Raw genomic sequence first — 15325 nt, forward strand, 5'->3', positions numbered from 1 at the left:
ATAATACGTCTGATTTTAAAGAGGCACAAGATTCTGTCATTCCATATTACTTGAAATGGCTATCATTGTGATTGCTGCCGAGCAAGCTTCATTATGTATATTGTGAGTGTGGTGGGAGGGTACTGGGGCTGGAATTCAATGTGTTAGGGCTTGGGCACTTTTTTCCCCACACCTGACCATTGACTTATGTGGGGGGGGAAGTAAATGGGTAGTGGGCACAATCCTATGCATCTTTATACAGGAAAAAACACATCCTACCACTCCCACCCTTCCCCAGCCAGTTGTAGGGTGCTTTTCCCCCATAGAGGATTGCATCATACATTTGAAGATACATGCGATGGTGACAGTAATTTCTAGACTGGGAAAATTAGGTTTTTCTTAGGGTTACTTACAACTGGGTCAGCTTTTTTTGTTTTTTGGGAGGCCAGTTATGTCCAAAAAAGAGGCAAACTTGTTCTTTTCACTCTTAGTTTTAATAGACCCTAGGCAATAGGCACCAACTTCTGGACATGGCAAAAACCGTTGGGCTTCACAACCTAATTTGCTGAGGGTTTTGCCCACAAGAACTGCTGAAGTACCCACATTTGGTTTCAAGGATTGGCAAATCTCATATTTTGCTATTTTATTCTTTGCATGAACGTATGTATCTGTCCTGTTGGTCACCTTGTCAGTCATGCAAATAGTGGAATATAAACATGTATAATTTTGCATCTGAGAAGATGCTTCTTTTAATTACTAGATATCATACAGGATTTTGTAAGAATCTTCTGATTTGTAGAAAGCAAACTGGCTGGAATCAGGAGCAGAGTTGCCTAATTCTTTGCAGGAAAGTCACTAGAGTGAAGCCAGGCTGTACAGTGATGAAGTCTCCGCACTTGTGACTTGTTATTTTGACACTGTAATGATGGTATGAAATTGTGCCTCATATTCAGCTCAAGCAGTGCTGCCCCTGCTTGTTGAAAGAAGAGGCAAGGCGAGCAAACTGACACCTAGCCCTGCACAGGCCATGCCTTACTTCTATACTTCAGCCAAAGCACTAGTTGTCAAACAAAGCAGCTTCTGGGGGTCTTCCAGACCTGGCAGAAGGTTTAATTTTCCCCTTATTTCTTGGTCATCCTGGGACCAAAACCAAGGAAATTATATAAATATGTGAAAACAACTAAACCTGGGTACACTGAATAATATGCATTCACAGTGAGGAAAAAGTATCTAAGAGCAGTTACCATTTCTGGAATGCAGAAAAGCAGTTCTTGAATACTGAACAATAATCAAGGAACAGGACACACCTTTAAGTATAAGTTGCTGAAAACCTGAAGCTCCTTGATGGGAATAAAGGTGGCAGTTGTTCTTGGTACACACTCTTAGGTCACGCTAATCTGGACTCTGAGTCTGAAAAGGAAACTGAGGTTTGTGGGCTGGGGGGGGGGGCGAAGAGACACTGAGAAAATGGGCCTCCAGACTTTGAGCTGAGGGCAGCAGAGGTGCTGATTTCAAGGATATTCTTCCCAAGTGCTCAGGCAATCTCTGAGAATAACCAAGATGTACAGTTGTCACGTGGGGGTATTGGAGCAGAACTCTCAGAGACAGACAAAGCTGACATGACTCTTGACCCGATGATGCAACACTGGGGGAAGATACCTACCCAATTAGGTTGGCGTACAAAGAAAAGGTATGCTTGCTTCCAAACAGGCCTTCTCAGAGGGATCAGGCCCAGACAAACTTTAAAAAATGGTTTCTGGAAGTAATTTAGATTGGGTTCAATGAACTGCTCTATGCATTCTGTGGTGATTGAGTATATTGTGCATACTTTGGTGAATAAAGAGCTTTTTGAAAAAGAACAGTCTGTTTCCCAGAATGTGCAAAGCGAGGAACCCCAGCTTACTACACTCCTCCAAAAATGCTCAGTCTAATTGAAGGCTAGAAAGACAAGACCGTCACAATGCCTTTGTGGAAAAACCATGGACAGGTGGTAGGTTCTTCAACTTTAGTGTGCTACTAAGACTAGCTTGTAGGACCTGCAAAATCTCTTAATTTTTCTTTGTGTTAATGTGTTTCTTTATTGACATATTAAGGAATAAAAGCCTTGCAATTGTTATTGTACACTCTGCAGAATCCCTACACAACAAAAGCTTGGTATCCAAAACTATTGTGAAGTAACCTTGAAACATTCCAAGATATGGATGAGGCTTGGTAAAAACCAGGATCTATGAGAACAGGCAGCAATCCGTTGTTGCCAGCTCTAGTAGACTAGAAAACTTGATGGGAAGTGGGGGAGAGGGTGCTATCTCATCATGGAATGGTCAAACATAAATGTGGTTCTTAAAACTATTTAGCATTCTTAGCAACTTAGAAACCAACAGTGTTTAAAACCCAAGTAATTTTTGGGCTAAGACTGTGGAATAGTTTAGGCTTTAACTTACAGATAAATATAACATGGAAATACTAGGACAAGGGGATTGACATACACCTGAGCCTACACTTAATAGCCACAAAGGACTTGGAGCATATTAGCATAATAAAAGTCTTCATAATATCAGTGGTGCCTGGCCAAAGTATTTCATCTTCAAGAAGCGGGTTGCTTTCTGTGATACCTAAACCAAACTGACTACTACAACAAATGCTCCAAATTCTAGGTTTCTAGATTGTCACAAGAACCTCAAGTTTCCTTTTCCTGCCTGGTGGGATGGGATTATGTTTGTTTGAAGAAAGTATTCTAAATAAATCTTCAGTTCAAAAGTCTAAAGTGTACAGAAAAGGTAACACTGATTAATTCCCAGTTGCTGTTAATCACTGAAATATAGAAAGCCTAAAAAAATCTAAATGTTTTGCTATTTCAAAATTCAGTTTGCTTTTTAAAAAAATTCAAAGATGGAATAAAATAGGTTATTGTAGCAATAAAAGGATACAGTTCACTGAAATCTACAAAATACGTTAGACATATTTAAAATCCAAACATTTACTAGTTGTTGAACATTATTTCTGAGCAGTTAAGAAAAATTGAAAGACTCATAGTTGCTTTATTTATTAGGCACCTTTAAGTGGGTGAACTCTGTTTATTTCAACCATGGAAAGAGATAAAACTCCTGTAAAATCTCAAAAGCAAAAAACTACATAACAGTTCTTTTTAAAATAGCCAGAAAACACACCATTCTAGGAATATTTTTTTAAAAAATAAACAAGTTAGCATATGAAATTAAATTACATTTCAAAACAGTATAAGCTACAAAGAACAAAAGAGCATGCACAATTACCACTTAAAGTAGTACTGCTTAATATATTATATAAATTTCAGAGAAGGTTAGGAACCATTAGGAGCCCAAGAACAATCAAATAAACTATGGTAAATGCCTGTCAATTTTACTCCCAAAAGATCACTCAAGCAATGCGAGCAAAGACACAATCCAGTTGAAAACATTTCCCGCAATTATCACACACCCATTAGCTGGATCAAATAATTTTCTTAAATTCTTTATTGATGGTAAAGTGATGTCAAATGGGATCTGCAAAGAGAGAGGAAACATTAACTAAACAACAACAAGAAGCTCTTACTGTGTAATCCTGTTTCAATTTAGACAGAAAAGGGCCTACAACTCCCAGCATGCCCCTAGACAACTATAGGAATGCATCCATAATTGGATTATATTATTTAACTCCAAGAAAGGCTGTGAGGAATATTCTAATTTATCAGCTTCCTAAAACATTAAGGAAGGATTCATGGCCAAAATCCCTACATAGGGTTTAGAAGAAAAACCTCATTGGTTTCAGGAACTGTAGGAAAATGTCAGTGTCAAGAAAGTCCCAAGAAGTATAACAGTGATTCAGCTGTGGGAAAGAGCCAGGCTCAGAAGCAAGACTCCCTGTGCAGAGCCTGCTTCAGGTGTGCTAGAAATCACCGTGTCTTCACACGTTGGGAAGAGCTGGAAAACTATCCAGCACACAACAATATCTACTCTTTTTGTCTATTTTCAACTTCTAATCTCAAAGCTGGATGTGTTCTCTCCTGATGAACAAACCATCTATGGGAGAAATAGTAGAAAGTGGAATATTCCATGTTTCCATGAAGAAATGTCATGGTTTGAAAGGGGCACTTCCACTAGCTAGCTACTCACAGGAGAAGTGATTTTGACTTATCCAACTCTCACAGCTTCCCCACGCCTGCTCTCAAGTTTGGGGACACTACCCAGAAGATGGGAGATGGCACAGGGGATTGCAGGAGGAATGGAGACTCAAGAACCACACACCCTTTCCACTAGAAGATAAATCCACTGGATCAAAGATCCTTCACCAGTATGGAAGGGTGCTTTAGGATCCAATCCCATGTTTGTATAGGTTCATAGCAAAAAAAAAAGTTTGGAACTCATTTAAACTTTGAAAAGAAATGTAGAAAGGTAGATTGCTCACTTTTATTTATTTGATTTATATCCTGCCTTTTTCTTTTAAAGAACTCAGAGCAGCTTACATTATTCTCCTCCTCCTGTTTTCCATCTTATCCCTACAACAACAATCCTGTAAGGTAGGTTATGCAGAGAGTCTGTAACTGGCCTAAAGCCACACAGTTGACTCCATGGCTGAGCAGGGAACAGAACCCAAATCACCTGAATCCCAATCCCATGTTCTTAGCCACTACACCACAAGTTTCCCTGCTGAATAAATGGCTGAAGGGAAAGTCCATCCCCACTAAGGGCCATAACAGGATCCTTGGCAGATGACCTTCACCCACACCTCCAGCCAATTTTCTGCATAGGGGCTTTTGCCCCCTATGTTCAAGACAATGGACAGATTAATTAATTTGCCCATTTACTTAAATAGGGGCAGTGGGAAATGGGGGAGGGGAGTTGCTAGAGAAGGGAAAGGAGGGAAGCAGGGAAGCAAAGAATAAGGGGTGGGATGGAGGAGGACACAGAAAAAAAGGAAGTGAGAGAAGCAAGAATGAACAGGATGTGCACATGGTACACATGCAAACATTCATCTTTATATTCCAGGCACTAAAGAGATAGAATTTATAAGTTTGCTATTAGAAATATTTTCTAGTGATTGGAATGTGATTGCACATTTTCTGAAATACCAAAAGCAATGAAAAATATTGTAAAAGAGTTACACATGTCTTTCTTTTGAAATTACATACCTCGAAATTACATACATACCTCTGTGAGTGGTGGTGGCTGATCTGGGCCAACAGACAGTAATACTTTTATTTCAGAAAAACATTTTTTGACCATTTTCTGAATGTATCAAAGAAAGAGAATTGAAAAGTTTATTATATGGCTTTAGCTTTAGAATTTTTGATAAGGTAGTAATTTATGAACAACCAGCACAGTGTCTGACTCATGAGAGGGTGGGCTTTGCGGAATGGAGTACTAAATTGAAAAACTGCAAGGCATTTTTGCGCATTCAACAGCAACACTGGGAAAAAACAGATGGGTGCAATCATGCTCACCTCTCAGCAAACAAAAACAGAAAGAGGCCTTGTGGAATGTGTTCACAGTGGAAAATGATGCCTCTGGTGATGTTTATGGGGGCCATAGGTTATGTTCTTAACACCAGTCAAAAAGCATCCTTCAGTTCAGTTTTGGGACAGATTATACTGAATTTGGAATTGGCATAAATGGGATTCTTCCCATTTAAGAGCTCATTAAATGACAGAGAACCTGGGTTTGCTGAAAATGAAGTTCTCAGGCATTTGTGGATTTATCTGCTGCCTGAATCGAAGCAGAGGAAACTGTTATGTCTCTTGGCATGAATGTAGACAGGTTGGGCATGAGATCTGTAGCTTAGTTTGCTTCTCAATTCAACTGAAGACACAGAGAAAAGTTCACATTCTAATCTTACTTTCTTCTTCCTCCACTAAAGTTCATCCTAGTCATTAATTTTTTGTTCAGATATATTTCAAAGTTCAAGAATGACATTGAAATCATAGTCTCTACTCATATCATTAAACAGGAATGAGAGGTAGGAATGAGAACTATCTTTTCCACTATGCCCAGTGGACAATGTTGCACTCTCAGATATTTATTTCATTAATTGTCACTGTCGTGAGTCACTGATGTCTATTAGTTTATAGGTATGTGGTGTATTCCCATTTTAGCCAATGAAATAGAAATTAGAATCCCCACTACTTGCCTAAGACAAACTTTCTGTAAGAAATACAACTCTTCCAGTACATTGCCCTTCAAAATAACCTAATCATTTCCTTTGCAGCAAACAAAATAATCAAAATAATTGCATTTTCATGTGGTCAGTTCCATCTAATAATAATCAGACAGATATCACAGAGCAGAAAGAAGCACACAAGGTTTTAGATTTTCATGAGTACCGAAACTATAATGAAACAATTATCAAATGTCTCACATTAAAAACAAATGTTGAACTCAAGAACAAAATATAAGCTACCCAGTAAAAATGAAATCTCTCTGTAAAATCAACAAATCTGTGCTTGAAGTACTTCATATGCCATTCCCAACTGGACATTTGAATCCATTTCATCATATTTGTTTCTGTTTTATATTTTTACTGTATGAAGAGAATCTACAATTCAGTAACTAAAATTTAAATGTTCCTGACTTGGCAACTCAGTTCAAAATATTTGTACCCACACAGTCGCCATCAATATGTAACAGTCCTACAATACTATTGCCCACAGTGCTTGCAGTGTAAATGTACTTGAAAAATATGTATTTCACAGGGAATCAAAATAGTCTTTAAAAATAAAAGAGCCATTTAAGAGTACTGTACTATACTACTGGTTGAAATAGTTGCCATCCAAGCCCCTCGGAATACAGCTTTTCAATAATGAAAGCTGTTGTCTGTGCTGTCACAATATCCGTCAGATGAAATGCCAGCACATGCATCATTAATCATTTATTAGAACAAATATAAAAAAACTGTCACATGATAAATGTCTCCTACTTTGAAAATAAATGTCTACTTTTCTTTGGCATTCATCAAGGAGGAACTGTACTGACAGTACTCCACCTCAGTGATATTATCACAAAGAAATTTCTGGGTCTCTCTTGATTTTTTTGGGTAAAAAAGCCTAATCCAGTCTTGTTAATAAAAAACAGGACTGACCCCTCCCCCCAAAAAAAACGCTCTTGTTTTTGCATCAAACTTCACTTCTGTCAGTGAAAAAGAATCCAATGCCCATTTGCCACTAATGAAGGCAAGAAGTTTTTAATTAAGGTGAATGCATTTATTCTTAATAAAGTTGTTCAATCCTTTTTGTTGGTTGATGACTCTGATAAACTTGCAAAAATTATCTGTAACCTGTTTCAGATGGGACTGTACTCCCCAAAGCAACAGGTTTGGGAGCATTCCTAGTTCTGGTGCTCTTCCTAAGTTCTCAGGTGTGGTGGATGCCACTAACCATCAGATATGTCAACTGTGCCCATTTCTGAAGAATTCAGAACCAAATTAATTTGTTTATGCGCTAGTAATCTCCATCTTTTATTAGTGTACATTAGGATGCCTTTGAAGACATTCCAAATATTTCATTTACCTTATAATATGGCCACTGAGGGGTTTTTCCTGGGCTCAGGGGACTTGATCATAGTATGCCACTTGTCTATCATTTCAACTGGCTAGCAATTTTCTGGTTCAATTCAAGATTCTGGTTTTGACCTTCAAAGCTCCAAATAATCTGGAATCAGGTTATGTCTGTACACACCTACCCCAAATGTCATTTACACTTCTGCTGTCCTCCTCCAATTCCCCCATTGCCAGAAGTTAAGATGAATATGCACCTCTTTCTCCTATAACACCTTGATTATCAAACAGCCTCCTCAAAGAAGTTTGCCTGGATCTATCATGGCCCACTTTTAGAACTATACAAAGTATTCCAAGTGTGGCCACGCCATAGATTTGTAGAGCGGCATTACTATAGTGACAGTTTTGTTTGATCATTCTTCTAATACCTTCTAAGTATGCCATTTGCCTTTTTCACAGCTGTCACACACAGAACTAACATTTTGATTGAGCTGCCCACTATAATTCAAGATCTCATCTTTGGTCACTGCCAGTTGAGAGCCAATTGGTATATATGGCCAGTCTTTCCTGGACCTTGCCCGCCTGCCCCTTTCCCCAGTGAACAGGAGGTAGGATGGTCCAAGCTGAGATGGCTGAGTCCCCATCACTGGCAGAGAAGTGAAGTGAATCAACTTGGCTTTGCTGTGCTTCCTTTATCTCTAATCTGTATCAGAACTAACAGTTGGATTCTTCCTCCCATCCCTTCCGAAACTTCCAGTGGAAGTGATGCTTGCACAACTCAGTACAGGGCCTGCAACAGTGGCACTAGCCTCACAGGCCTGATATAGAGTCTGTACAGGTCAAATTAGGATTAAATAGGAGATTCTGAACCCCTCCTCTAGGAGAATCCTTTTTTCATGTGTGCTAATTTTATTTAGGACCTTTGGTGAGTGATTCTTCCAGATGTTTTTGAAAACTCAAATATACAATGTCTACTAAAGCATTCCTACCCATATAATTGCTGAAACTACAAAATTCTTGGTAAGTTGTAAAGTAACTTTGCAGAAGCCACACTGATGTTTCTTCAGCAAGACGTTTGCCTTTTTTTTCATAAAGAAAAAAGCAATCTGTATCCCTAGCATGGAATTCAAACAGGCCTTTATAATATAATGTATTCTTTGCCCCTCAACTAAATCAAGCATCTTAGGAAAGACCTCTTCTGTATTTAAAAAGCAATGCAGCAATGCCCTTTGTCAAGGCAATAGTCTCTCAAATGTAGTACTCAAATCAGGATCAATTCTGAGAATGAATGTACCAGGAAAAGTATAAAAGTGCATGCATCATTTATGTGAGAAAATCCCCCAATAAAAAGGTTGACGCAAGCAAGTGAATGGAAGATCATTAAATATATAAAAGCACTAATTATGACTTGAAGTAGATGCAAATGTAACATGCATAAGACAAAAGCACACAGCATATCTATGGACAGTCATGAGTCCCTTCTGAACAATGTGTCTTTACGTACCTTTGTTTTTTCATCTAGTGGCACCTTTGCCGAATGAGTTTTGGATCCTATTGAAGCTAAACTTCTCTCTTTTTCAGTTGCTGTCTGGGGAGTCATCACTGATTGCATTAGCAATTCAATTTGTTGTGTCAGATCAGACAACTGCTCACGTACTGCAATAACACTAAAGGAACAGAATGATGTTAACACAATAGTATTACAGATATTGTGCAAGTATGAAGAAAATTTATCTCCTTCAATAATAAAATTAACTTCAGACTTTAGAATTTCCTGTTTTATTGTTTTCTGAACTAGGATGGTTTTCTTGGGTGCTGGAGAAATCCATAATGTTAGTCCCTGTGTTCCTTGGCTGAACTGACCTTGGGAATAAAGGATGGGTCTGAGTGGTATAACACCCTGTCTTTGTGAAAGACATACAGGTCTCTGTTAGAAGAGAGAGACTCTAATTTCAAAACTGTTCTAGCTACCAGGAAAATGGCCCTGAAGCTTAGCACCTTTAGAGTGGCAATCCCTAGTGGATTAAAAGAGACCCTGCTCAGAGCCCCAAGCACCATGTTCAGTCTCCCAGTTGGAAAACTTTGGACTGGAGGTGAGCTGAATAATGAGGCTACCTTAAGGAATCTCTTGATATGTGGGTAGTAGCCCTCATCAATGTCTTCCAGGACAGAGTGTGGGGCTGAGACCTGCCTCCTGAGAATATTATCTCAGGACAATTGATAGAACCACCTAGAGCAGTGATGGCAAACCTTTTAGAGACCGAGTGTTCAAACTGCAACCCAAAACCCACTTATTTATCACAAAGTGCCAACACTGCAATAAAACCTGAATCCTGAGGTTTTAGTTTAGAAAAAGCAACTCAAAGCCAGTTCAAGCAAATGTATATATATCCTTGGCAGCACACTGACCAGCCATGCACAAGCTTGGACAAGTTGCAACTAATGAGTCACAGGGGTGTGTACTGGCCACCTTATTATTCAATCTTTACATAATATTGTAGAGAGCTTAGCAGGACCACAATTTACACCCCCATCATTGGGATAGCTAAAATTTTCAGTACTATTATACGCTGATGGTATGGTTCTGATCTCCCAAACTAACATTGTTGTAAAAGCCTTCTTAAACCAATTAGGGCACTATTGTAAAGAAGAAGAGCTTAACATAAATTATGCTAAGACCAAAGTAATGGTCTTCAGAAAATAACCCAGAATTTCATCTTGGAGCATCCTTGGTAACAATGTTGCTTTTTTAAATATCTGGGGGACACATTTGGGGACACTTTAAACTGGAAACTCCACCTTGAAACAGTCAAAAGCTCAGCTCTTAGGATTGTAGGGTTAATATCACACTTTTTTATATACTAAAGGAGGATGCTTGATAGATTCTGCATTGACGCTATTTAAGACCAAGCTTGTTCCCCATCTCTTATATGGTACTGAAGTACAGGATGGAGTGAAAATATACTATCTTACTTGGAGGTAATTCAAAATCTATTTATTTATTTATTTATTTATTAAAACATTTCTATGCCGCCCCTTGCCGAAGCCTCGGGGCGGCTCACAACATCCTTTTTTTAGAGGTGTATACTTGCCCTACCAAGGGGTACCCTGGCTGCTCTGTTAAGAGCAGAAAGAAGGGACCCTTCTCTTAGGGTTTGTGTACAACTTGCCTTATTAAAGCATTGGAACAGGAACACCTCCTCCAGCATCAATTCCTTAGGGCATAAATCATTTAAATTGTTACCATAAAAAGACCCTAAATGACTCAGGTTCCTTAATTCTATCATTGACAGATATTCCATCCCTGATGACCTCCTGGGGGATACAGCTGACAATTCCCATCTTAGGGATTGGATATATCATTCAGATGCTCTAACTGACCGATTTTCAATTCTGCATTCCAAGTCTGCTCCTGGGTTTAAAAAAATTAAACATGACCATCTAAGATCTGATTACTTGGTTTCCATCCCTAATTATAGCCTTAGGGTGGCCTTTACAGCCTTTCGTTTCCAAATAGGGTGGCCTTTACAGCCTATCGTTTCCAAACCAAATATACAGTTTTACTAACCAGTTGCTATTCTCATATTCCAATGGAGCAGAGTGTCTGCATCTGTGGATCACCTGAAGTAGAGGACCTCTTGCATTATATTCACTGTTGGTTATTCTGTGAACCTAGGGAAAAATTTTTTACTAGTATACTACCCGCCTTTAATGCCTACTCTGATTCAGAGAAGTTAGTGTTTTTGTTATCAGATGCTGGTGCACATGTGTCTTATCCCATATCTCTTTTTGCAGCTAAAAAGATAAGAGCTAGGGAGGCTTTGAAGGGGAAACTGTCCTGAATTACACCTGGTCTGTCTTTTAGTATTATGTTTTAATAGATTTGATTTATGGTGTTATTTGTTAATTCAATGTTTTACCTTGTTAACTTGTAATGGCCTATGGCTATAAATGCAATAAACTGGCTGGCTGACTGACTGGCAAGTGGTTATTCTATCCTTGGCATTAATCACTTGACCAACATATTTACACAAAATGCCCATAAAATGTACACCAAAATGACCCATATATGTGAATATAAAATGCAACAAAATTATTGGATTAAGTTACCTATTCAGTGGGATCCACAAATAACCACAATATACATTGGCTGAATTAAAAGAGTTGATGTTGGTTATTTTTACTGCTTTTGTATTGTAAGCAAAAATGAACAAAACCTACAAACAAAAAAGAAATATACAAGATATAACAATTTCTATATCAGTAGCAAGATAATAACTATAATGATAATGGTGGTTGTAATAACAACGTATAGTTTAGTGTGTCCATATATATTTATAAACTAAAAATTAAAGGAAAGGTATCTGTAGAATTAGTTTATACGATTTGTACTAAATGAATATATCATCCATTAAACTGACACAACTGATCTCACAAATGAATCTGCAAAACAGTATCTAACTCTGACAACCATCCTGAGTCCTCTCCCTCATTATCTGCTCCTTGTTTTTCCTTATTGGTTTATACCCAATCTGCAGCCAGTAATGCGGGACAGGCCTAAATTTTTAACTAGTTCACCATACGTGGTTCTGGAACCAAGGGGACAAAGATGAATTAAGGAATTTCACATCCTACCTGAATTTAGCACGCATGTTTGGTTCTTCTTTATATGTGAAAGAATGGAGGAAACAGCATCACTTGCAATCATATTTTTCTACATATATACAATGTTAATTAAAAATACATTTCATATTAAAAGCAAGCATAAATTTTAATCATACCATAGTCTCTCCTTCTTTTGATGACTTTTCCAAAGATGGAAGGTACCACTGGACACAAAGTTCCCTGACAGGAGTACTAGTTGCCTTGTTGTCTGAATGTATATCCATGGCAGAAGTACAAGTAACTGTGGGAGATATTCTTATTGATGATGATTTTTGATATCCTGAATGTGATTCTGAAGCTGGCTATATATAAAACCAAGCATAAAATTATTGTTAAATAATGTGTCTTGCTTTAAAAATTTATTTTTAAAGCTTACAGGTTTTTTAGTCAACCTGCATTATATTTTATGGCAAGCACAACTATGAAGCAAGCTTATTTTATTTACTTATTTGCCTAAAACTCTATGTTGCTGGAAAAAATATCTTTTTAGCAACATGAAAACTATACAAAATGTATAATTTCAATGCTAAATTTAAAAAGATTGATAATGAATTTCTAAGCATCCAAGGCTTAATGTTTACCTTTAAAAATACTGATGACAATAAAAACAGACTGTGAAAACATTACCAATGGCAGAAATTATGGTCCCAGCCCCTTTTAGTGAGGCCAGGACCACTCCATCTCATAAAGAGGCATTCACAGCCTCCAGGATCCAGAGGCAGACCCCCTACTTACCTTATCAACCAGCCACATACAAGGGTCAAGCATACAGGTAGTAGGCTGAACCAATCCACGTACCTTGTTCACATCCAGGCCCCAACAACTAAAACTCATCCAATAAACTTGGACCAGAGAGTGCACTGGACACCTCAGCCAAAGGAGCTATATCAACCATGGAATCCAACTACTGATGGATACGAGTGATTTTACCCCCAAAGTGCTGTGCAAATTCCTTACAGTTGGCCACCAAGGGTGCCACCATTTCTTTCAATGGGTCAGTTTGTTCAGTTGGATTCATCACAAGTTTTTCTCCATCTGTACATAAGGCATCTTCCCACCCGTTTCATCAACCTCAGCCCCAGTGTGTACCTAAGAGGTATATGGGCTCTACGTAGGGGAACAGGGCACTTGGGTGTAATTGTGTCAACCACCCAGGCCATCTCCATATTCCACAAAGAGACCTGTGCCATGCCATGTCTCCCACCATGTTATCCTGTCTGAGGTACCTGCATCTCTATTTGTCCTGCTGGTTATTGACCGTGAGCTTGTTCCTGACCATATCTTTGTTCTGCCTTTATGCATTCTTCTGGTCCCTGAGACCTGAACCATGACTATGATTTGGCCTTTCATTAAACCCTACTTTTGGACTGTGTCTTGCTTGAAGTTCTGTTGTCCTGGCCCTGGCCCCTCTGTTGCTCTCCTCTTGTCTCAGGCTGCCCACATCCCCGCTGTGGACCCTGACACAAGGGCAGGAATATGACCTATCCAAGATGTTGTCCAGGGGTCAAAGTATTGTTCCTTCCCTATATTTTAGTCTTTCAGTCATACTATTGTTGGATTTTTATTTATACTTGCTTTTTATAATGCTTTTTATTGTAAGCATCTTGTATGTTTAAGAAATACAGAAAGTATAAGTGTTAAAAATGATTGTAATGCAATTCTAAATATAAATTACCTTTCCAAGAACAGTCACACTAAAATAAGGCTTTTCAAAACCATATAGCTGTTTTGGAGACTCCTGAAGGCAGCAACCAGAATATACAGGCAAATAGGTCTTTAGGAAGCAATGCAGTTCGCTTAAGCGTAGGGCAATAGTTGTGTCAAACACTGAAGTGAATAGCGCATCTTCTTTAACAAATAAGGCTTCACCTGCTTTTGGAACAGCTGTGGAAAGAGATTTCATAACATTTTTAAGTCTTTACTAAAGTACAGAAGATTCATAATGCAAGCATTATGAACCAAACAAGTTTGGATATTGAACCAGGACGTTTCAGGCATTACTAGCTGAAAGTAACTGATTGAAATGAAATCAGGTGTTCTAGGGGCTTTAGCGATAGAACGAAACCAGACCTGAGGACCCTTCAGAACATTCATGTTTGGAGCAAAAACTAGCTTCGTGTTTTTTATGAATATTGGTAAGTCAATATTAAGTCAAATTTTAAAGGGAAGTCATATTGCTCTATTGCAGGGGGGAAAGCTGCACTTCATGACCATGTGTACCTTTAGTGTGATAGTGCTGAACTGAATGGTCTGACTTACCATAGACAACAAAGTATCTTGCTGAATTTATTTATTATTGTGTGGGCTATGTTCCATGAAAATTTGTGCCAAAGTAAATTCATTAGTCTTTTTTAGTCTAAAGTGCCACAAACCTCTTTATGGTGTCAGACCATTTAGTCAAATTAGTTTAGCACTATTTACATCAAGACCATAAGGGTGCAGCTGGTCTATGCCAGTGGCAGTACATGTACACACAGACATACACATATCTAAACCTTACCAATTTGAGCATTTTCACCAATTTTACCTAGCAGAATCCAACTCCATGCATGTCTACTCAGAAGGAAGCCTCTGGACACAACTTCCAGACATGCAAGAAACAGCAAATTCTAAAATGTAAAACTATTTAAACTTGGAATACCCATCAAGACATTTATAGTTTAAACATATTTTAATTGCTCTAATCGCCAATCACTGAATTAAGAACAGCTTTCTCTGCTTACCACTGAAAGCATCATTTTCTTTATCCCTGAGAACTTCCTTTCTGTAGACTGCACTTTTCTGCAGAAAACCTGCAGGTGTTGCACTGCTGGTCTACCCTAAGTATAGTGGATTTCCACAGGAGCAGAGGGCAGTTTCCCTGCTCTACCTGAAAATGCTAAACCTGGGTTCTTCTGCATGCAGTGCAGGCACTCTGTCACTAAACTACAGCATTTCTCCTCTTCCCACTGAAGTCAGAGTAGTAAGATTAGCAGGCTAAATATAGGTAGGAATCTACAGTTTTTTTAAAGGGGCACAATTTTCCTTATTAGTGAGATTAGGAAGTTGATCATGAGTTGACACAGTTGGCTCTCCTCCCTCTTCATGCTACATTTATCAAGCTACTGATGCTAAGCAAGAGCTAATACTGTTGTGATAGTTCAGGTGCTCCAGAGAAATAATAGTTCTATGATGAGGT

The 15325-nt window shown here is 38.5% G+C and overlaps 1 protein-coding gene across 1 annotated transcript in view; it reads right to left on the reverse strand.

The window, feature by feature from the left end:
- Window positions 1-3323: 3323 nt before the first annotated feature.
- CFAP54 (cilia and flagella associated protein 54) overlaps window positions 3324-15325 on the reverse strand; it is a 105892-nt gene continuing 93890 nt past the window's right edge. Inside the window, 6 exon segments of the mRNA XM_044455813.1 lie at window positions 3324-3500; window positions 5145-5222; window positions 8987-9149; window positions 11593-11699; window positions 12264-12449; window positions 13823-14031. Coding sequence (XP_044311748.1) covers window positions 3372-3500; window positions 5145-5222; window positions 8987-9149; window positions 11593-11699; window positions 12264-12449; window positions 13823-14031 — 872 coding nt within the window. The 3' untranslated portion in view covers window positions 3324-3371.

This window comes from Varanus komodoensis, unplaced genomic scaffold, assembly GCF_004798865.1.
Source record: "Varanus komodoensis strain SLA01 unplaced genomic scaffold, ASM479886v1 scaffold8, whole genome shotgun sequence".
Lineage (NCBI taxonomy): Eukaryota > Metazoa > Chordata > Lepidosauria > Squamata > Varanidae > Varanus > Varanus komodoensis.